Source organism: Prinia subflava, chromosome 2, assembly GCF_021018805.1.
Source record: "Prinia subflava isolate CZ2003 ecotype Zambia chromosome 2, Cam_Psub_1.2, whole genome shotgun sequence".
Taxonomy (NCBI): domain Eukaryota; kingdom Metazoa; phylum Chordata; class Aves; order Passeriformes; family Cisticolidae; genus Prinia; species Prinia subflava.
Genome location: NC_086248.1, coordinates 3,561,987 through 3,586,119, shown reverse-complemented (window position 1 = coordinate 3,586,119; position 24,133 = coordinate 3,561,987). Strand labels below are relative to the sequence as shown.

The 24,133-nt window shown below is 42.8% G+C and overlaps 1 protein-coding gene across 2 annotated transcripts in view; it reads right to left on the bottom strand.

Annotated features, from left to right (window-relative positions):
- PKHD1 (PKHD1 ciliary IPT domain containing fibrocystin/polyductin) overlaps window positions 1-24,133 on the bottom strand; it is a 247,190-nt gene that overhangs the window by 193,339 nt on the left and 29,718 nt on the right. For both annotated transcript variants that reach the window (XM_063423458.1, XM_063423452.1), the window contains exons 28-34: window positions 22,269-22,399; window positions 21,614-21,749; window positions 18,169-18,364; window positions 16,639-16,706; window positions 13,039-14,652; window positions 12,727-12,870; window positions 4,265-4,448 (exon numbers count right to left, since the gene is read on the bottom strand). In XM_063423458.1, coding sequence (XP_063279528.1) covers window positions 4,265-4,448; window positions 12,727-12,870; window positions 13,039-14,652; window positions 16,639-16,706; window positions 18,169-18,364; window positions 21,614-21,749; window positions 22,269-22,399 — 2,473 coding nt within the window. The remainder of the gene's footprint in view (window positions 1-4,264; window positions 4,449-12,726; window positions 12,871-13,038; window positions 14,653-16,638; window positions 16,707-18,168; window positions 18,365-21,613; window positions 21,750-22,268; window positions 22,400-24,133) is intronic.

Genomic DNA, 24,133 nt, shown 5'->3' with positions numbered 1-24,133 from the left:
TCCAGCCTGGCCTTGGACACTTCCAGGGATCCAGGGGCAGCCACAGCTTCTCTGGGCACCCTGTGCCAGGGCCTCCTCACCCTCACATGAAGAATTCCTTTCTAATAACTCACAAAAATCTACTTTCTGTCAATTTGAAGCCATTCCCCTGTCACTCCAGGCCCTTATCCAAAGTCCCTCTCCAAATCTCATGGAGTACCTTTAGGCATTGAAAGGTGTTCTAAGTTCTCCCTGCAGCCTCCTCTTCTCCAGGCTGAACAATTCAAATTTTCTCAGCCTTTCCTCACAGCAGAGCTGCCCCATCCCTCTGATCATCATCCTGCCTCCTCTGGACTCACTCCAACATCTCCCTGTCCCTCCTGTGCTGGGGACCCCAAAGCTGGACACTGTTGGAGGTGGGGTCCCATGAGAGTGGAGAAGAAGGGGTGAAACACCTCCCTTGCCCACAGCTCTTCCAAAATTGACCCAACTGGAAAGCCAGGACTCAGAGCTTTGTTGGGAGGGTGATGATCAGAGTGGTTTGATGACCCTGAAGATTTTAAAGTTCCCTGCTGGATGCAGCAGCTCACTCTGCCATCAGAGCCCTTCTCTGATCTGCATTTAGGGGCTGTTTGTTTTGCTGCCCTTTTTCAGGGTTAAAGTGGTAAAGAAATCAGCCACATTAAAAACCACAAAAATACCCCCCCTCCTCCACCAAAAAAGTGCCTTTGCAAGTTGCTGAACCCTTTTAACAACAAATTTTTATTTTTATATTTAAATGAACTTTTCCCTCTGCTGTATCAATAATCACAACCCAGCCTTGGGGAACTGTGCTTGCTTTTGATAGCAACACTTTGAGAACTAATCTTGTCCTGCACAATAATTCAGTGGACTGGGCTATCTTTCAAGACTGCAGAGTACTTTTTAAAGCTCCAAGAAGAAACTGCCTCTTAAATAATCAACAGTTTTAAAGGCAGAAGGGGATGGGGGTCAGCTGGGTGCAGGGCATGGCCACAATTCCCCAAACAGTCAAATCACTACAAAGACATTTGAGTAGTTTTCACAGGGTTTTTTTCCAAAAAGTAAATAAGCTTTGCTTGTAAGAAGACCCAGTTCCTTTCTGTCCTCATGCAAGCACATGCTGAAATACTGTTAACAAATTGCAATGTTTAAAGGAAATGCAAGAAAAGGAGGGAAATATTAAATGGAATTCAGGAATATACCTTGATATGAGTGTTGTTAATGGCAAAACCTACAAATCTTTTAAGGAATATGCTTCTGCCACTATGAGCTGATAAAGGATGGGCTGTGGTACAGACTACATAAAGAAAATATTTATTTAAACCACTGAAAAACATTGTCCAGGTGGCTGCCCCATCCCTGGAAGTGTCCAAGGCCAGCTTGGATGGGACTTGGAGCAGCCTGGAAGTGTCTCTGGCTGTGGCAGGGGGTGGAATGAGATGAGATTTAAGATCCTTTCAAATCCAAACTATTCTATGATTCTATAAAATTAGTAAGAAAAATAGGAGAGATTCAGTGTGCACTTAAGCCAGGAATTACTTCAGTAGTTTTGTCCTCATCCTGGGACAAATGTCTTAACTCTTGAGCATTTGCACAGAACTAAAATGCATATATTATTATTATTAATAATAATAATCAAAACAATCAATATCTATTATTGCAGGAATCCTCAAAATAGTTCTTTTCTCATGGAAAATTTTAAATTTTCTAAGACTTTCCTGCAAATTCAATTAATACTTTAAAATTAAATATTTTTCTGAACTGAAATGAGGTAAACAGTTTTCAGAAGTTCTAAAATAAGTTAATTTTTGTGATTCAAACTTCTCATTTTTTTCCTTCTATTTCTTCTCAGATTTCTCAAATCAGGAAACTTTTTTGAAAACAAAAAGTCTTTGCCCTTAATTCCCTTTAGCAAGAAATAAACTTCCCTTTAATTTAGAAATAAATTCACTAGAAAAAATATCAGCCTAAGTTTTAATTTTCAACTAAAAGATAAGCATGAGCACAATAGAGTGAAAAGTTAAAGCAATAAGAAAGACCTTGAAGAAGTGGGAAAAATGGAAAAATAGTTGGTAAAAAAAAGTTGATTTCATTCAGAAATTTCTCTCTGATAAGATTCCCAGCATGAATAATAAACCCTGTCTTTGGGGCATTCACAGTTAAATTAAACTAAAAACCACAGTGAAAACAACAAACAGACAGTCAGTAAAAGGACTTGGGGACTTTCTCCACAGTGGCAGCCCAAATCAAGAAAAGGAACAAGAAAAAAGTAATCATATTATATTATTATTATTATTATTATTATTATTATTATTATTATTATTAAAGCATTGAAGATGCATTTTTTAATCAGTGAAGAGCTGAGCACAATTTTGATACTCAGGGAAAAAGAAGGAGGAAAGAAACACATGTGGAGTTGTCCTGTCCCTCTCAAGTTTGTTGGTTCTCTGGATTGGGGTTACACTGATGTGAGGAAAAGCCAAATTTCAAGACAAGGTAAGGCTCCTTGAGTTTCTTGATTTAAAACAAATCATTCTGGGAGCAGTAGAACTGATTGAATTAGTTTAATTTTACTTTGTTTTTGCCCCCTTCCAAGTCTCCTTACTTTTGTCTTCTCCAAAAGATCTGTACACCTCATCTCCTGGGGACATTACCAATGCAGAGTGTGGCTTTGGACACTTGGCCAGTTGTACAGATCAGGGCAGAATTCTGCCCTCTGTCTCTTCAGCAAGAAAATAATTTCTTTCTGCCTAACACTGATTTTCTCAAAACTGAGAAGAATTTTCCTTAAGAGTCCAGGCCTGAAGAAATCTAGATCAAATTTAAAAACTGTTGAGGAGGAAGGGATAGACCCACAGAGAGGTGTCACAACTGTGTAAATATTTTTTTAATTCATTTTAGTTGGAAACTTCTATTTTTATATTTTTAAACAAGTTTTTTAAAAAGTACAATTCATGTCTTGTTGCCTTTGTACTGTAAATGCCAGTTGGGGTTTTTTTCTCCCCTCAATCCAGGGTATCCAGAGCTCTCTCTGGTGAATCAGGATCAGGCCAGGATGAGGATCAAATCTCTGCAACTCCACTGAAATAGCTGGACTGTGGCAAGATGCAGCAGCCAGGACTGGGTTCACCACGTACAGCAGCTCATGGGCAATGCATTGCAATGCTATTCTAGTTCTCTTTCTACTAGATAACTTCTGGAAAGTTTTGTTCTGCTTGTTCCAGTATCTAAAGGGGAGTTACAAGAAGCCTGGAGAGGAACTTTTCACAAGGGCGTGGAGTGATAGGACAAGGAGGAGTGGCTCCAAACTGAAGGAGGGGAGATTTAGGTTAGAGATCAGGTAGAAATTCTTCATGTGAGGGTGGGGAAGCTCTGGCACAGGATGCTCAGAGAAGCTGTGGATGCCCCTGGATCCCTGGAAGTGTCCAAGGCCAGGCTGGACTGTCCAAGGCCAGGCTGGACAGGGCTTGAAGCAGCCTGGGATAGTGGAAGGTGTCCCTGCCCATGGGGTTGGAACTAGATAAACTTTGAGGTCCCTTCCAAACCAAATCCTTCAATCATTCACCTGTTTATTCCTGAATTCAGACATCCCACTTACCCCTAGAAGTAAGTGTTCTGCAGGAATAAATCCTCACTGCTCCATCAAGACAACAGTTCCAAGTTATATTCCTGGACAGCTTGGCCTTGGATTTGCAAAGCATAAGCACCCTTGCATTGAATTTACTGTTGAAATTTACTCTGTGTAAATTCTGTTGAATTTACTCTGTGACTTTTTACTCATGAAAGTTCTTGAAGAAAGGCAGAGTGGGGAAAAAAAGAGAAAAAAGAGAGAAAAAAAAAGTGTGTGGGGGGGAAAACAGAAAAAAAGAAGACTCCTGCTTTTCATAATGCCTAATCTTTTTTCCCATTGGCAACCACCAGATGTTGCTTTGGATCAGAAGATAAATATTAAAACCTAAGAATGAACAAAGCAGGCTGTTTACAAGATGGATTTTTTGATGTCTCTCAAACACTTTAAAAAGGCAGGAGGGAAGGAGGGGGGACTGGAGGTGCTTTGATAGGCCCAGGGAATGAATTCCACAACCCAGCAGGGCTCTCTAGTGGTCTCGAGGCTCAACTGCTCTATTGGCACCAACGTGGGAATCAAGGGTTGGTTCCTTCAGCCCATCCCTTGGAAGAACTCTGCAAAAAGTGGAAAACCACTGGGGGGAGGGTGTTATTTGTGGATGGACCCACCGGGATGATGGAGATTCACGGCACTAACCTGGCAAAGAGCCCCTCGAAGCGCCCCCGGGGCGGGGCGTCCCCGCAGGCGTAGAGGTAGGACACAGACCCTCTGTGCTGGGAGACACCCGCCGTGACTCGGATGTCACACTCAACAAAGGTGGCTCTGTCCTCTTGGCAGCTGGCAGAGGAGTGTGTCAGACCACAGAGAATGGCCAAAGGGGCTGCAAGACAGGAGAGGAAAAATAACTCAGGGCAGCCGAAACACCGCTGACGTTGAGCATATTTTAGTATTGAGAGGTGTCCTTGCAGGAGGTGTCCCTGCCCAAGGAACTTAATGAACTTTAAGGTCCTTTCCAACCCAAACCATTCCATGATCCTTTGGGTCCTGATGTGCAGCCAGCCTCTCTTTAGGTGCATCCTTTTCAAGGATAATTAGGTCTCCGTGCAGCTCCTTCAGCCCCATTTGCTTTGTGTGAGCAAAGTGTAACCTCCTTTGTGCCCTGAGCATCAGGATGGTCTTTGGGATCAAACTGCTCTCTCCAGAAGGGAATTGTCACCATGAGATTTTCCTAGTTTGCTGAGCGTTCATATTAAAGTAGAAGGTTTGCACCTTCTCACGCTCTTTCATGAAAACACCAAACTGTATTTTATAAACATTGATATTGTTTTGACATTCCTCTCCAAGGAGAGGAGATGCTGTGTGACAGTGCCTTTGACCAATGTGGTTGAGAGGTGGGAATACCACCCTCCAATCCATGGTCACCTTTCTAAAAGTATATAATAGGAAGTGATAAACAAAGGGCAGAGATTTCTTCTCTCCTGCTGCTTCTCTCCCAAAATCCTGACTCCGTGTGTTTATTCAAGCGAGGCTAACAGAGACAGGGGATGACATAAGGGATTAAATACAGGCATGGACATTTCCTCTGGGGCAGATAGAACAAGGTTTACAGTTCAAAAATATGGCACAAAACTTTTACTTTTCACATCTTTTAAGGAGATGTGACAACTTAACATATGTCATAAGTTTGAAATCCAGAAACAGTTTTTGAGGAAACTTCGTCACAGCTTGGAGGGCCCCTGGGGAACTGGTGGGAACTGGGATCTCCCACCTTGCTTTATAGCTGAGTTTGACTTGAGATGTGGTCCCAGTTTGTCTCCATGGATGAGGTAAAAATTGTAACGGGAGCAGCTGTTTGGAGGTTTATTTAAAGAACAAGTGGTGTGAACATCTGGAAGATTTTTTTTCACGGAAAGGGCTGTTCAGCACTGGAATTCAATGCCCTGGGAGGTTTGGGGTCCCCATCCCTGGAGGTGTTCAGGGAAGGCCTGGACTTGGCACTCGATGCTCTGGTCTGGGTGACAAGGTGGGGATCAGTCACAGGTTGGACTTGATGGTCTTGGAGGTCTTTCCCAACCTAAGTGATTCAGTGTGATTCTGTGAGCAGAAATTAGATTTTTTTTTATTCTAAATCCAGGAAAAAAAAAAAAAAAAAAAAAAAAAAAGTACTATGAACTGTCACTAAATTTCAGATTTAGTTGAAATATTTTGGTTTAACAATTTTAGAAAGGAATCCTTCAAGCATTAAACCATGACAGACATTAAATCTGTTTCTTTCAAAGCCCTGACTTTTGGAGAATATTTCGGAGAATATTCATCAATCCTGAAATAACCAAACAGTTGTCATGAACTCCTGAAAAGGTCTATGGACAGTATGACAGACTGCACTGTAGCATCCAAGAGTATTCCTTAAGCATCACAAATCCAATCAATAGGAATTTATCAAGAAAAGGGTTTTTTCCTATTTGTTTTTGTAAATTCTAATTTGTTCAAAAGGTACCTTGTTTGTTGGGGAAGTGTTATTATCAATGAATGGCTTGTCTCTTAAGCCATCCTAAAAAATGGGGGTTAAAATTTTAAAAATATGAAAGTATTCTATTTCTTATATTAAAATATTTATCACGTTTTGTTAAAATTTATTATTTCATATGGGGTATTTTGGAGGAGTTTATAACTCTTTAATATTTCAGGTATTTTTGAAATATTAAAACCCATCAGTTCATCTGCTCTGAACTTTAGAGAGAGAGTTTACAATTCTTCTCTATTTTTCTTCTCTGGATTTAGAATGAGAAGATAAAGTTAACCACATGCTCACAGATTTTGTAATATGCCTAATTCCTTTCCTTCCCAAAATCCAGAGGAAATTTTCTTGTCATCCAAACAGAGCCAAACACAATCCCTGCCTTGAACACGTACATCTAAGACAAGTAATAGGCAGAGAACCCTAAAAGAATGACAGATTTTGCTTTTATTATCCAAAAATTTTGTCTAGAGATACTTCAGGTATTCTATGACTGCAACAAAAGCCTTATGTCTTTCCTGATGTTCCGAGGGCATCTTAAGCAGCACTAAATATTTATTTTTGACAAATAAATAGCATCCAAGAAGACTAAATGCTGCAAAGATCTTGCATTTACAACACCCTGCAGCAGAACCAATTCATTATAGGAGAGCTTTGGTTTTCTTTTGTGGTCTTGAGAAGAACATGGCAGAGTTTTCCTATCCAGAAAACCACTTGAACTCTGTTTTGGGATGAATGTTGGAAATTACTCACAGAATGTCAGGGCTGTTTTCCTCGAGACTTTGCTGCTGTGTCAGAGAACTTGCCTGGCTCACGTAGGTCACCAGAAGGTGTTTCCCACACAGCCCTGAGAGCTCAGCACAGGAACAGTCTGGCACTTTTTAAACAACCCCAAAATGTGGAAATTGAGCATTTCTGCTGTGCTGCAGTGCCCTCATCCTAAGGTTATCATGCCTGTAGGAACAGGAGGCTTTGTATGTACCAATGGCTGAAATAATTTTTAACTCAAACCAGGCAAACAAAGGTATTAATTTATAAAATCTAAGTTTTAGAACCTGGCTGTGAAGGATTGAAAAGAAATCAGAAGAACCAAAATCCAAGCAAATCCTACTTAATCTCTACACCCCAGAATCAAACTTAAAATTGCTTTCTCTGTCTCAGGTGGAAGGAGAGAAAAATCTCACCTCCACACCCCACATCTCCTGTCCATCAAATGGAGATATCACTTTTAGAGGTGATTTTTTTTCCCATTCCTTCCTTGGGGCTCTCCAGGGCCCTCCTATTTCCCTCCTCTCAGAAGTTTTAATATCTTTATTCATTTAGGAGGAAGTCTTGGCCTTTCCCTTCCCATTCCTCCAACCATGAAACACAAACAGCCCTTGGTACTGTTGGTGTCATTGTCTCCTACCACAACTGAGGCAGAAAATATCAACTAAAGATTTCAACACACTTTTGGCACATCCTAAAAGGATTTTCTGCCTGTTCTGAGACACAAGTCTTCTCCCTGCTTAATTGGTTGGTGTTCAAACCCCAGGATGAAGCTGCTTTAGGCTTTATACTCCCTATAAAGATCAAACCTGCATTCCCATCTCTGGGATGAATGCGCTCAGCTCGTTACAGCTTCTCTTTTGAGATCAGACGCTGCGGCAGCCAAATCTCTGTGTGGTGGTGATGGCTTAGGGACTGGCTACCCCCAGCCCTGGCTTTGAGGGATACTCTGGCTTAATCCAGGATCCTGGGATGCTCAGCACAAGGCCTTTGTTCTGGGTCACTGTTTAATAACAACTGCTGGACATGTGATGAGGCTCAAACCTACAGGATGCTCCAAGGGCGGCTGGGGATTGATTGAAGAACTGCCCAAGGAGTCCCAGTGCCAAAACTCACATCCCTGGTTATCCACCCCTCACAAAAAGGACTGTGGAGCAGCAACATGTGCTTAGCAGGGAAGACAAAGAATTAAAAAAAAAAAAAAAAGTTAATAAAGAGGACAGGAGAAAGAGGCCTGTTAAGGTCATCGAGTCGAACCTCTGCCTGTGAAGAAATGCTCCCTGTGGGACATTCATTTCACACAGACAGGTTTCAGAAGTCCCAAGAGGTGGCTTTCAAGCATCTGTTCCAATGCCTGGTAGATCTCACTGTCAGAACATTCCTGCCATGTAATAAGTATGCTTTATTTCCCCCTATTAACTTCATTTCTGGATTTGAAAGGTAGAAGGGACTGTTTGGATCCTTTGGTTTGGTCTCCATGATTAACATCAGAGGCCTTGGCTTCTGCTGAGGTCCCAGTTGCCACAACACCACAACAGACCCTCTTTGTATCTTCTGCTTCTTCTCATACAAATCCCCAAATTTCCCTGTCTCTAGTTCCCATTTTCCTGGTTCAGTGCATCTCCTTGTTAGAACCAAAACTCATTCCTCTCTCTCCTCCTGCCCCAAAGAGCTCCACAGAACCACATATCCTTTTAAACCAGTCTCATTTCTAGCTTTCAATCTAAATCCTCCTCCCCAAACATCCACTTTTACCAGAGGAGTCTGGTTAATGCCAGCTCCAGCATCCTTCCAACCAAGATCCCAAGAACTGTTACATCAAAACCCTGAAGTCAGACCTGTTATTCTAAGCAAGCTGATGCAACCAGGAAAATCAGGCTCAGCTTTTATCCTGATGCATCCTCTTATTAGTTCACCTCCTTTTAAAGGTGTGCTCCTTACCTTCACCTTAATGTAAAACATAAAATCTCAGGGACCGGCTTACTGGCAAAATTGTACATGGTATTTACCCTAATATCACCTTAGAGGAATAACCAGTTATTTTCTCACCTGTCTCAATCTTCCTGCCAGTTTTCTCGTCTTTCACAGGAGCACAACCCCATCCCACAAACATTAACCACATGTTCTGTAAATTTAACCTGAGCCGAACAGAATCTACAACTGCATTTTCACTTGTGCAGCAACACGAGCAACAAAACAAGAGCCAAAGAAAGGGAGAGCTTCCAGGATCATAGAATAATTTTGGTTGGAAAAGCCTCTAAGACTGAGGCAAACCATTCCCCCAGCACTGCCAAACCCAGCACTAAATCATGGCCCCAAATGCCACATCTACATGGCTTTTGAACCCTTCCAGGCATGGTGATCAAGCCCGTTATGTCTTTACCTTTAAAGACTCATGGGTTAGTTTGAGCATTTTTCTTTTGGTTTTGTTTTTCCTTGAAGGCAGTGAGGTTTTGTTAATTTTATTTAATCTTGTTAATTTTTTTTTTTAAGCTTTAAGGCTGAAAATCAAATTTTAGCTCTTTTCTGAATTGATTTTTCTGCATCTTGCAAAAGACAACAGTTTTCACAAAAGAGTCTAGTCCTGCATTCCCATTCCCTGTGCTCGGGGTTGAGCATATCTCAGTAAAATGCCCAGCTCTTGCCAGTGATCAAACCAAAACCTCGCTGCGACCCCGCTCAACGCCCCTTACTGAGGAAAGCCCCATGGGGAAGGCTTAGGGAGGGATCCTGCTGAGCCTGGCAATTCCTCATCTCTTTGAAAACCTCCTGCTCAAAGGGAAAGAAGCAAAGAAGTCACACGTCCTACCTGCAGAGCCTTGCCCTATGGATTGGATCACATGAGAGAGCTGCACGGACAGGCTGGGGATTCCCATGTGGACATCTCTAATCTCAGGCAAGCCAGACACAACATGACCCAGCACTGAGACCCGGGGCAGCCACTGCCACCTGACATCCCACAGTGCCAGAGGAGAGGGGGTTCTGCTTCACAGCCCTCAGTGACAGAAGAAATGCAGCTTAAACCCTTCACGTCAGCCAGTTTGGCCAGCCAAGCTGGGAGAGGTCAGACAAATATCCAACTTGGACACAACACTGAGGGGCCCTGAGGCACCACAGACCTCTCCTTCCCCTTCCTTCACAGTCCTGAATCCCTGGAATCTCTTTGCCACCTCTCCCATGTGGCCAAGGCAGTGCAAGAAAGGTCTGAGCACTGGCTGTGCCAGCGCCAAGTGGCAAAATTCCCCAGGCAAACAGCACGGTGTAAACCATGAGATGAGACTGGAGTTACTGAACTTAAAGCACCCTAAATGTGGTGGGGGCAGGGTTAAAACCTGAAATATTGAATAAAAATAACTAAATTTTTTTTAAAAGTCCTTAAATATTAAGCATTAGGTGGAAAAGTACCAGGAAAGCATCTTGTTCAGTGTACAGATTCACCCATGCCAGATGTAGGTGTGCACAAGCTGAGTACAACTGTCTCAGGGAGCACAAAGAGGCTGACAAACACAGATTTGAGCAGTCTGCAAAAAGATCTTTATTTTTTTAAGAAAAGAAATAAATATATATATTTGTTTGTAAATATTTAATTAACAAATATTTTGCAACTCGACTGGTGAAACTGGCAAGGCTGCAAAACCCGGGGCAGGAGAGAGAGGGTGAGGCAACGCTTCCTTTGCATTTTCTCTTCAGACACAACAGGGATCAACATTCACTTGCTGACATCTAGTGACAGGAACAAGCATCGTGGTCCTGCCTGTCAGGTTGCTTTCCCCAGGCTCCCTCTGCCACCAACCACTCAGTGAGTTCTGAACACAGTTTGGATCAATGTGATTAAATTTTAGTATGCTATTCTCCTTGAAATAATCAGGATGCCCCTTTTTGTGCTTCATTTTTTTCCAGCATTCTAGCACCATGTCTGTTTCTATTTTAAATAACCAGCAGTTTTGTGGACTGTGCCTGGGCCTTGGTTAAAACAGAGAAAACTGAACTTTTTATGCCCTCTTGGTGTCTCTTTTTGAGTACTTGTGGTTGTGTTTTAAAGCCCTTTATCTTTCTTTCTCCCTTCCATTTTTCTTTGTATTCTTCATGGCACGGGGGTTGGAACTAGGGGACCTTTAAGGTTCTTTCAACCAAATCTTTCTGGAATTCTTTGAAAGGAACCATTCAAAATGACAGGAGTAAATTTAGAGTTTGGGAATAAGTGAGGCTGAAGAGAACAGCTGGATGCCTCTTGCACCAATCTTTGCTCAAAAGAATGTTAAATTTCACATTTGGGGTGGTTTCTTGGCAAATAATTTATTCAACTTCTGTTTTGGAGAATGGATATTCCACACACCTTTGAACAAACCCCTGTAAATTTACCCCGATGGACACCCTAACTTACCAGCTTTCTTTCATATCCACAAAAAATAAGAAGTCATGGATCTTTGCTCACCTAGGTACTGGATGTCTGGACAGCCTCAGAACAGAAAATATTTCTGCAGACCTCAGATGTTGTCTAACTTCAGAGCTATGAGGCAGCTGAAACATTAAGTTTCAACATTAAGAGTGTTGGAATCCCTGAATCACAGCATCATTTAGGTTGGAAATGATCTCCAAGATTGCAAAGGTTAAGCTTTGACTGATCTTCATCCTGTCACCCAGCCCAGAGCACTGAGTGCCACATCCAGTCATTCCTTGGACACCTCCAGGGATGGGGACTCCACCAAAGAGTCAAGCACCAAGGTGAATACTCCATGTCTAGAATTTGGGGAATGGTACATGGCTCAGAGGTGAGATTTATAAGTCTTAAATTCTGCCTTTTGCAGATCTCAGGAACCTGCAGATCTGAGCTGTCAGTAGGAAAAGGAGGAAATACATCTTGTCCCAGGAAATGCTCATTTTGAAGAGTTAGCTCCAAATTCATGCAGGGTTATTTCTCTCCTTGAGAGACATGGAGATCATCATGTCTCTCCCTAGTTAAGGAAGATGCTCTGGTCATGATGAGTGACCCCATCCTCCTCTCAAGGAAGTCAAATCCCCATCTCCAGTTTCCCAAAGGAATGAACTGGCCATGGTTTATCATTTTTTAATCCTTCCAGTCATTCAACCTTTTCCTTCTTCACCTTTACCCCACTGAGGCCATCCCACCGTATAACCAAAACACAAAATGTGTGTGGCCACAGAATCAAAGAATTGTTAAAGTTGGAAAAGACCTTTAAGATCATCATGTCCAGCCATCATCTCACTAACACTATGTTCACCACTAAACCATGTCCTCAAGTGCCACATCCACACAATTTTTTAGCTCTTTCAGGAATGATGACTCCACCACTTTCTTGGGCACTGCCTTCCAAAGCTTGAAAACACTTCATGTGAAAAAAAAATTCTACTATTTAAACTGAAACTTCCCTGGTGCAACTTGAGACTGTTTACTCAGAAGAAAAGATATTTAAGGGAGCTTAATTCATTAAGATGGTCATGAGGGCTAAGAGGTGCTTGGGTACCCAACCCTGCAGTCCATATGCATGTTTTACATGGGTCAGCTTTCCCAAAGAATAACTGCTGTCAGGAAATGTTGGTGTCATGCAAGTGTGGCCACAGGCACATGCTGTATCTAGTCCAACGTCCATGGCCACTGACACAAAAACTCACCCTGACTCCATCTGTCCTCAGACTGAGTTCTCAAACAGAAGTCATAGATTCATGGAATAATTACAGTTGGAAAAGACCTCCAAGATCATCAAGTTCAAACTTTGTCAGTGCTATGTTAATTCCTCTCTCCACAGCTGCTCCTTGTTCCCCTGGGATGAGATTCACTAGGACCCCCCATTTTGGGTCAAGATTTTAGGGGATATTTTTAACACAATGACAGTTTTGAGTTTTAACTGACCTTGCAGGCGTGGGGCAAGGCAGCTCAGCTCAGTCACTGTCGTGTTGCCCAGGAGTTCACAGCTGGTGCCACAGACTGTGACCAAAGTGTTCCCTGGGGAAAACCCAGTTCCATGCAGGTAAACTTGTCCTCCATTCAAGCCACCTTAGAAAAGAATAGAAAATGGGATTTAAGACAGAGCCTGACAGCCAGCTGTCAACAAAAGTATTTTTTTTAATTCATAACTTTTGCTTTCATGACAAAAAGCCCCCATTACTGCAATGCCTCACACAAAACCCTGTGGAGGAACTGCAGCAGCCCTCCATGACTTACCCCAGTTGTGACGTGCAGCTGTCACTGCCAGATGAGAAGAGAACGTCAGTTTGGAGGAAGCCCATCCCCTGGGAATATCCAGGCCCAACACAGGGTATTCGCCCACAGGGAGCAGAGGAGCTGTGCACTGCAACGTGGAGCGAGTGACGGTGATGTCACTGCAAGGAAAATCTCCAATGAACACGTGGACAATGTCCATCTCTGTGACCTGTGATACTGTCAAAGTCAAAAGGAGACCAGTGGAAACAAGTGAAAGGAAAGCTGGGGTAAATTCCTCACTGTAAGTTATTGTTCCAAGGTAATAGGAGTGTCCATCTACTTTCAGGCTCAGAGCCCTCATGCCTTTCCCCGGAGGCACCGTGCACTGGATGAACACACAGGTGATGTTGACAATGAGGCAAGGGCCATGGTCTATGAGGACTGAAGTCATCCTCTTTCCCTTCAGAGCCAGCCCAGCTAAGCTGAGCAGGCCTCCCCCATTGGTGCTGAAATTCCGTGGGTAAAACTGGTACACCCAGGGCAGGATGGTGAGAATGCTGGATGTCCCTCTGAAACAAGCACGGCCACTTTTCCTGCTGGATATGGAAATGCTGTGCTCCCCTGGGGCCAGGCAGGCTGTCTGGCACTCGATGATGGTCTCGTTCCAGAAAGTCACTTTGCAGGCAGTGCTGCTATCCACATGTACCACGGGGCTGTCACCCTGCCATGCCAACCTCTGTCCTTTGATTGTCACATGGGTGAATGTCCCATTGGTCCTCCAGGTCACCAGATGCACCAGGGGGGTCCAGTGCTCATGAAGGTGGAGGGTACAGTCCCCAAGGCACACACTGCGGACCCCATTGACAACCACTGTGACACTGAGAGCCCGGGATGCCACAGCCAGCCACTGAGGGGACAAAGGGTGGGCCCCTGGAAGGACAACACAACTGATGGAGTCATTATCAGACTTCTGGATCTTGCAGGAATAATTACTCTCCAGGATGACCTGTACCAAATTCCTCCTGGACTTCAAAGCAACACCAGAGATAGTGAGCAACATCCCACCACAGATTGATCCTTGTGATGGGAATATGGAGGTTATCTGTGGAGTTATTGTGAGGGTCTGCTGCCTTGCTGTCACTTGAGCATATCCCAGCTGCCTCTGGATGACCTGGATGGGGAAAGTCCCAGGTTCCAGGCTGTTCAGTGGCAAAGAGCACTGATAAGACATTGCAGACTGGTTGCCATGTTGAAACTCTAGCTGACATTCACTGTGTCCAAGCTTAGCTGTAGATCCAGTGATGTTTGTTCCCTGAACGCTCAAGAGCAGGCTGCCATCTGTGATTTCTGTTTCAACAGCAGTAACGAGGGGAGTCAAAGCTCTTTGGTAGTTAAAAGTGGTAGTCCTATTTGCAAAGAGAACTTGTTGAAGTGACCCACTGTTGATGGCTACATTTACTCTGACAGAGATGTCACGTGAATCCTCATCAGACCAATTAACAGCTGCCGGGGTCAGACACCAAACTGTCTCTTCTTCCAGGTGAGTAACTGTACAGGTTTGATTGTCCATTGACACAGAAACCAGGGCAGGATTTCGGCTAAAGCCCATCCCGGAGATTGTGAGCAGTGTTCCACCTAGGAGCAAAACAAAATAAGAAAGAAGGGTATTATATGCAGAAGAGGAATTCATTACTGTCCCTGAACCATGTCAAACCATGATCTTTAAGGTCCCTTCCACCACAAACCTTTTATGATAAAGCTGATAAGCATTATCAGACTGAAGGAAAGAAATAAAATCCTTTTTTTTTTTTTTTTTTTGGACAAGGCAGCTAGAGACAATAGCAGCCATATATCAGGATAATCCTACATGGACAAGATGCTAAGGTAACAAGTAGCCAGGGACCTTTGTGACAGTAAATGACTGCAGAAAGTCACCACAGAAATGGAGGAAGCTGTTGTGAAAGACTCCTGAGAGTAAAACGAGAGTAAATTCCTCATGGAACGGGACTGTCTGTACAGGAGGGTGGGGAGGCAGCTTGTTCCTGATGCCCACAGGGAAGAAGAATGTGATTGTGGATATTTTCAGACTCAGGGAGTGTCAGATTTCATAGAATCACCAAATGGTTTGGGTTGTAAGGGTCCTTAAAAACCATCTCCTTCCAACTCCCTGCCACAGGCAGGGACACCTCCCACTATCCCAGGTTGCTCCAAACCCCATCCAACCTGGCCCTGAATCCTTCCAGGGATGGGGCAGCCACAGCTTCTCTGGGCCCCCTGTACCACCCTCACAGGGAAGAGCCCACCCAAAGGCTCTGTCCATGTTCTCTTTTTTTTGTAGTACTGTTACTCCCAGTGTCCTGCCTTGCTTCAACCTCTTTATCCATCAAGCCCATGCTCTTCCTTTTCCCATGTCTAGCTGAAAAAATAAGTTGGTTTATGATGAGGTTTCTTTTTAAGTGAGCCCAAATCCTTAACCCAGAAGTACACACAAGTGTTAAGAGACAACAAAAGATTACAGGTAAGGAGGGAAGAGAGAGAGCAAAGAGATTAAAATCTCTTTGCTTTTTGCAGCAAAGAGATTTTAATTCAGCTTAAACCATTCATAAAACCACAACCAAAGAGTTAATCAGTTCTTACTTAATTTTCAATTTACCCTGAAACATAAAAAGAAGGGTAAAACTTTTATTATTTTTGTAGTATGGCTTAATCTTCAAAACTGATAGGATTTGCTCTCCAAGCTCTATCCACTCTCTCATCTTTCAAGGCTTGAGCACTTCACAAACTATTGAACTAATCACGTACCACAAAGCCTCTGAATTTTTGTGTCTTTAAATGTGTTGTGAGCCTGGGAGAGCAATCTGTGGAGGACCTGAGGTTTTAGCACAATTTCTCTGTCTTTTATAAAAGCATTTCTAAGGGCTCATGTAAAATTCACTACAGGGATTCAACTCTCCTCCACCACTAGCCAAATGACAAAATAAATCAACCACCCCAAATCTGCTTTTTAAGATTTAAAGTAAAACTTTTCTTTTTAATTCAGCGATGTTCTGCTCAGAAACACACTTAAATTATTTCCAGTGTCTAAAAGCTTAGAACAGGATTAATAAATATTTCCCTTTTGATTAAAATTAACATTGAAAAAGGGCTTTTTTTTGTCTTTTCAACATAACAAAAATGAACATCCCTTTTGGGATCACTTGAAATTATTGTTTGCTTCAAACCACAATTGTACTCTGCTTTCCACCTAAATTTCACATGGAAAACCTTGAAAGATGGGGGCAAAATGACTGAAAGGAACAGCACAGATGAGCCAGGTGTGGGCGTGCTTTGTTTTCCCAGCGGGAACATGCAAGGATACATGAGCAAACACTTGGGAAAATCAAATTCAAAGCACAGGGAGCCCTGAGCCAGCCAACCAGATGGAAGGATGCTCCCTACAATCCCACATTTCCAAACCGCTGCTGTCTGCCAGTAATGTCTGCATAATAAAGGGTCACAGATTCAAAACCCCCTCCTTTAAACAGTTGTGAAATGGGATGCACTTTCCATTCCTGCAGGAAAACTGTGCCCTTGATCCCTTTAACCTCCATAAGTGGCTGCAGATGTACCAATGCTGTTTACCCAGAACGGAGCCACAGCACGGCTCGATGCTGAAGATCTCGGAGAGGTACTGGATAAACGGCTCAACCCTGCAAAACACAACCAACACAGAAAGGATTTGGGGCAGTTAGGGGTATTCATTTTAATTTTTCTTCCTGTTGCAGTGCTTTTCTTTATTATGACTCCCAGAAAGCCAAGCACCCACCTGGCACATCCCCTCTGTTTGATGTCATAGTGACAAGACCACCCAACACCCCGAATTTTTCCATGTGGTTTAGAATTACAGAATGGTTTGGGTTGGAAGAGACCTTAAAGATCATCTCATTCCAACCCCACCCTGTCCCTGGTCAGGGACATATTTGAGCTACATCTATCACAAACACTCTTTTATCAATTGGCAACTTGTGGGCCAAATTTAGTCCAACTGAATTGACCATCAAAGGAAGCAAAAATAAGGATTTTTTTGACAAGCAGACCCCACTGTAGCTATGTCCAATAGAAGTGCATTTAAAAGGCACCACAGTTGCCCTCTCTCCTCACACCCTCCCACCACTGGAGTAAACTGAACAAGAGAAACCCAGATATGAGCTCCTGAAGCCCACACAGATAAAGTTAGAGCTCTATTTCTGTCCCATGTACATCTATTTTTCTTCATCGCTCTTCTTTTAAAAACATCCCCCGCTCTAAGAAGACATGCTAGAGAAGGGATCTTCCCAATCCTGCAATCCAGCCCACCAGAGATCAGAGTCCTCTCCTGGGATGACCCATCTCCTTCCAGTCTTTCCCTGGAGATGAAGTGATGGTGTTGCTAACAGACTCCAGCAGCAGGTGGGATGAATCCCTGTGTGCCATCCCACCAACCACAATTTTTCCTCTTTCTGAGGTTCATTAACATTAAAAGCATCTTAAGTTGGTTTGTGAGCAGTAAAAACACCTCATTTCTCCCCAATATCATCATTTCAGGATCACTCCTGGCAGCTGCCATGGTTGAGGAACAAAACTGTGTTGCTTGTGAATAGATTCCTATATCCCAATTTGAGGTCAGCTTTCCCCTACATTTTAATTCGTTGATATTACATTTATCTAGGCATGAACTTGAAGTGTCACCTCAGGAGATAGAAACAGCCTCATTTAAAAATTCTCCAAACAAAGCATTTTTGTATTGTTCGAACTAGCTTTTGTTTTTCTGATGAAAAGTGTTTCTTTTCTTCTGCTGTTTTCCTACAGCAGGATTTATCTGCATTTGACCTGAATCTGCGAATACCTTTGATTGCCTGAATATGCATTTTTCATCAAATCAACTGTTTTTTCCTAAAATGTTTCTCTCCTGCCTCCTACTGATCCAAGGGAAGTTAATTGGCTAGCATTAGCAGTTTGCTGACTTGGGCTCCACAGACAAATAAAGGCCTTGATAATTATTCATAATTTCATACCACACTGCTGAATTCACCATTAGGTACAGAATTTGTGAAAAACTCAGACTCCCCTTTTCAGATTAACCCTAAAACACCAAATAGGATGGAGAATGAAGCTTCCAAGGAAAATACACACCTGTTTGAAGCGACAGCAATGCCATTGATGAGGACAGAAATATTGTACCACCCTGCAGGAAGGGCTGGAAGTGTCACATTAACCCCACGCTCTGTCTGCGCCTGGATCTGTGGCCAGGAGTCCCCAATTTGGACCTTGACATCTGAGCCCTGGTAGCTGGCAAACTGGGATATTCCAATGTGAAGCTCCTCACCTCCTGCAGAGAAAGGAAGGGAATTTTTCCAATGTTTCTGGCAAGGGTTATGTAGCACATGTTGCCAGAACCATTTCCTGAGGAAGAGCAGAGTCCCATTATGCCAGAACAGGTCCAGCCGTGTCCATCAGCCCAAACCCAAAATGTTGAAGACTGTAGTGGTTCTGTACCCTACTCACTCTCTCCTGCATAAGGTCAGAAGCTAACTTGGTTATGACCATCAATAGCAGCTCTCAGGTTAGGATTCATGTCCCCCTTACCATAAATTTCTGTCCTATAAATATCTAAACCTGATAAAAACCAACTACATTTTTTTCTAAAGCTCTGGATCTGAGGGGTTCTGGGATTTTTTTTTTTTAATCCCTGATAAATTATCTAAAGCAAATTTTTCAGAATTGTGGAGCCATGAAATACTAATAGGAGCCTTCTACAATATAACAAAAATTTCCTTGAGTACCTAAAGTCGTATGTGCTTGTCATGGTTTAATTCTAGATGCCATCTCAGCCCCACACAGCTGCTCACTCCCTCCCTTGCAGTGGGATGGGGGAGAGAATTGGAAGCATAAAAGGGAGAAAACTTGTGGGAGGAGATAAAAACAGTTTAATGAGTAAAAAAAAGTTATGTGTGCAAAGCAAAACAAGGACTTCATTCTCAGCTTCCCATGGGCAGGTGTTCAGTCATCCCAGCAGGGAATGGTGACTTGGGGAGACAAAACACCATCACTCTGTCTCCCTCTTCCTCCCTTAGCTTTATAAATTGAATATGAACAACATGGTCTGGATAATCCCTTGAGACTGGTGGGATCAGCTGTCCTGGCAATGTCCCCTCCCAAATCCTTGTCTACCCCCAGCCCATTCACTGGTGAGGTGAGGAACAGAAAAGTCCCCAACTCTGTGTAAGCCCTGCTCAGCAGTAACAAAACATCCCTGTGTTATCCACACCATTTTCAGCATGAATCCAAAACACAGCCCCACACAACACACTAAGAAAATTATTAATTCAGTTCCAGGGAAAACCAGCTCTGCTCCAAAGCACCTTATTTTCAGCAATCATGACTCTCTTTCCTGTTTAAGCTGCTGTGTTTCAAAATGTGTTCAGATGATAGAAGATACTTTCCTTTATTTGTGCACAGTGCAGTGACAGGACAGGACAAAACCAGGAGACAAGGAATTTTCATAACTTAAATTTCTCCTGAAATAGCTTTAAAAAAATAAGGTGGTATCCATCAATCCAAATAAAGGCATTTTCACTGATAGCTCTATCTGTTGTTGGTGAAGAGAAGAGACTTTATGCCATGATTCATCCTGTTGTAAGATGCACAAAAGAGCTGTGGCAAATCCCACCACAGAACCATTTATTTATCTTCAATGACCAGCAAACATCTAAAACATCTAAACATTAAGCAGAGGAATATGTTTAGGAGGTGAATCTCATCCTCTTGTCTCCCCTGAAAGGATGAAGGAGGGAGGAAAAGGCTCCTAAGAAGCAGGAGAGCCTGTCCAAAGCATCCCTCAACCACCTACTCCTCTAAGCAAGTCTTGGAGCTGGTACCTTTCAATTCTCCATTCACAAAGACTCAAACAAAGTTTGAAAGCCTGAGAAGTTGAATATGTTAATAATATGAACTCTTTGGACTCTTGGTCAATTGTCAGCTTAATCCCAGATGCCTGGAAGGCATCAGTGTAATTTATTTATTCTTTTTATTATATAGAAGGAAAATTATATTAAAAGACGAAGCCGTGGAGGTTCTGAATAGGAGATTGAACTCAGCCCCACCACAGCTCACAAGACACTGTAACATTGAGGAATTCCTTGCACCTGAGCTGCCCGCGGCTACAAAAACCTCCCCTTGGTGCTGTGGTATCTGAATAATATTCAGATGATAAAGGACGTTTTCTCTTATTTATGCATTCTGGAGTAATAGAAAATGACAAGGGCATTTGGGGAAAAATGAATAGAAATGCTGGGAGTGCACAGGGAATTTTGGCACTGGCAGTCACCCTGTACATCCCCACCAAGTCCAACTGAGCTTGGGAGCTGCGGGTAGCTTTAAGGTGTTCACTGGAGAGGTGGCAAAAATAGAGAAAAAAAGTCAGACTATTATATTCTTGGAGAAATGGGAGTGGGATAGGTAAGGACACAGGAATATTTCTGTCTTCCTCCCATCTTCCTTCCTCGCTGTCTCAGATACTAAGTAACTGGTGTTGGATGCCATGCAGAAATGTTCTAAACTTGTCCTAAAAGGTTTGTTTGTAAGTGAACATCTTTCATCATTTATGCTTTCTATTCCCTACACACAACCAAAATCTTGGGGGGAAAAATTGGGGAAATGTGGGGGAAAAAAACCCCAAAGAAACAACCCCAATAGAAACTTTCAAAAGACAGGAATGCCAAACACTCTATGAGAACTAATTAGGGTTTTGCCCCCATGAATTCTGTGGGGTCTATGCTCATATTCTAAAGTAACACATCACAAGGTCGAAAAAGGAAGGAACAGTTTGGCCTGGAAATGGGAACTAGGTGGAAGAAATGTTGCCTGTGCCCTGCTGTCAATAACCCAAAATTCACATGATGGTCTTTATGGTCAACCCCTGGGGATCCTGGAGAAGGACACTCTCCCGTGCTCATTTCTCCTGTCATGGATGAATCTGTTACTAAGAAATACAGAATCATGGAATGTCCTCAGTTGCAAGGGGCCCACAGGGATCTCAAAGTTCAACTCCTGCTCAGGACAGTCCTGAGAATCCCACCCTGTACCTGAGAAGCTGTACAAAGATTAAGTTGAGCTCTGGCAGCCTTGGGGCTGTGACCATTCCCTGGGGAGCTTGTTTAGTCCCCAGCCATCCTCTGGATGAAAAACCATTTCTCCATACCCAGCCTAAACCTTTCCTGATACAGCTTCATGCCATTCCACTGGTTGCCACCACTGTATGAATGGATGGGATCATTTCAGAGCAGAATTAGAGAAACCTGACACAAAAGCAGGACTATTCTGAACCTGACATCCTGTGGATATCGTCCATACCAGCCTAGGGCAAGCAACTCATTACCTCATGTATGCTAGTGAAAAACCAATAAAAAACCAACCAGGACTGACCAGGACTAGCAGGAAATATGGGAACTAAAATTTAAAAGAAAACAAACAAGAAGTGTCAGATCAAACTTTATAGACCCAAATTTTCTCTGCTGCACCACCATCAGCACTAACAACCCTTCTCCAGAAGATGCCCAATACACATCTGCATTTTCACCTGCTATTCCACTTCTGTTCCTGCTCAGGGACACAAGTGCAGGGTTTAAGGAAGGATCATACTGGAACAAGTTGGTGACTGTTGTTGACTGGTTCCCAGAAACCAGTGTCACATGGACAGCAGCATCCTCTGTCCCCTAGGAAGAGAGAGAAAGAAAAGGTCAGAGATAAGAATGAACCAATCAAAAAAAAAAAAAAGTTATTTCCTATATTCCTGCATCTTCCCTACATAAGTCAGGCTCGTGGCACTGATGAAACTTTCACATACACCAGACTCTACTAAAATGTTTGCAATTATATTGAATTTAAAGAGCATCTATGGAGATCTAGAAACTTTAAACAATCCCAGACTACGCAGATTTGGATTTGCTATATCCATACAAGTACAATTAACTAGTAAATAAAATCCCAGACTAGCTATGTAGTTTTTAATTTGCAATATTCCTACTAAATTAAGGAGCTTGCTTTTTTTCACTGGTTTTCATAAATCTCCTGTTAATGTATTTTTAATTAAGCTGGTCTAATCTGTAGAGCCCACAGTAAACAGCCAAGACTTGGCTGAGAGGTAGTTTTTGCCCTTCCCCTAGTGGAGCTCAGGCCAGGAAAACAGGAAGGCACACTGGCTACTGACTGCTCCCCAAAGTGTGGTTTCTTACCCGAGGAGGAACTTGACATTGAATTCTTGTTGAATTTCTGCCCTCCTCCAAAATTGGGCAAGGCTGGGATCCAAACAACACTGTATTTACCCCTTCCAGATTGGTTCCCCTCAGAGTCACTCTAAGTCCTCCTAAAAAAACCAATTATTCCGTGATATTCAATATGTAGGATATTTTGTTATGCAAAGGATTCTTTGTTTATAGATGACTACAAAAGGCAGTAGAATCTCTCAGCTGAGCTGATGATGATCTGTTCCACCTTGCTGTGCCAGGCTCCCTCTCTTGCACCAGAGATCCTTCTTGCCTTATTTGAATTATTTGAATCAGAACTATTTGAATTCTCCTCCACAATACAGGACGACTGGGTTTGTTTCTCGTTTTATTTTTTAATGACATACTTATTTAAACCAGCAAGCCCTGGCCTGTGATCTCCCCCTCAGACAGATCCCCAGCCCGAGAACAAAATAAGGAAGGAAGGAAGAAGCACTAAGAATGGAAAATGAGCTTAACGCAGCAGGTGCTCTCGCAGTTCAAACAGCTGCCAAGCTCCCTGCTGTCAGAAAAGCCTGTAGCATGTGTCTAGGAAAGCTGGGATAGAAAGGGGACTTGGCAGGGCTGGAGACTTGGAGTTGTGAGGGAAGTCACGGAGGGATTCGTTCCGTGGAGCGCTGAGCAGGCTCAGCTCTGCTCCGCGCCAGACTGAGCCTCTCCAACCCCACGCGGGATCGCGCCCGACACAAGTCAGACTTGTGCTTGATCTTTCTTCAGCATCCAGTTCCAAAGAGCCAAGGTGCTCCTTTGCTTTTCCAAGCGATTAGAAGGCTCAGGGATAATTTCAAAGAGAAACAGGAAGGAGAACAGGGGTGGGCATTAATGGCAGTTCTAAGCTGGAGCTTTGAAGCTATTCAGAGAAACTTTAAAAAAAGGAAAAAAGGAATGTTGCTTGAAACATAGAGCTTTTTCTCTAGTTCTCAGCACTGTAGGGTTTTAGGATTATGGCTGAAGAGACTGTTCAGACAGGTACTAATTAATGCAGTGTTTATTTGTATTTAGTAGCATGGCTATACTGTAAACCAACTGAGCTCTTATCCCTCTTCATGTGTGATGTAAGCAATCCTCTACATTAAAGTAATTATATATTAATGACAAATTCCCTTGTATGCTTTCCTAAAATTACCTATTCCTGCTAATTCTTTAAACCACCAGAGAATTACAGAAGTTTAGTCTTGATTTCCTGTGGCTGGCAGCAAACCCAGGCCAACAAGAGCAATCAGATACATTAACAGCAAGCTCGTGCTATTCACATGGGAGTATCTTTAGAAAGGCATTCCATGCTTCTAGAGTTAGGTCATGGGGATCTCCCAGCATGGCTCCACTGAGACCAGGGATATTTTGACAAAAGGGAGCTGAAGCAGCAAAGTACAAGGTGCTTTGTTGCCTTCTCATCCTGTAACATTGAATTTGCAGAGTCAGAAAGAGCAAGAAGTGAAAATTGAAGCCACTTGCTAATGGAAGTGTTGATAAGGAGCTTCAGATTTAGAGTTCAAAATCCATGAGCGTTGTGTAAAGACTGATGCTGTTAAGTTTTGATATCTACATTATATCTATATGCAGTGAAATACTGCCTGTGTGCACTTTACAATGAGATTGAAGAGAGGTATTTGAAATGGGAGAAATTAAAAACACAGATGGGAGCTGTAATTCTTTCCAATTATAAGTGTTCCAGGCACATGTAATGTAAGATAGCATTATACTTGCTTTCTTTTTAATGAGTGACAGATCACTGTAATTGGGAGGAGTGGATTTGCCAGCAAAGCAAAGGAGAAGCAAGGCCCAAGCACTAAAATTTGCCATTGCTGGATTGT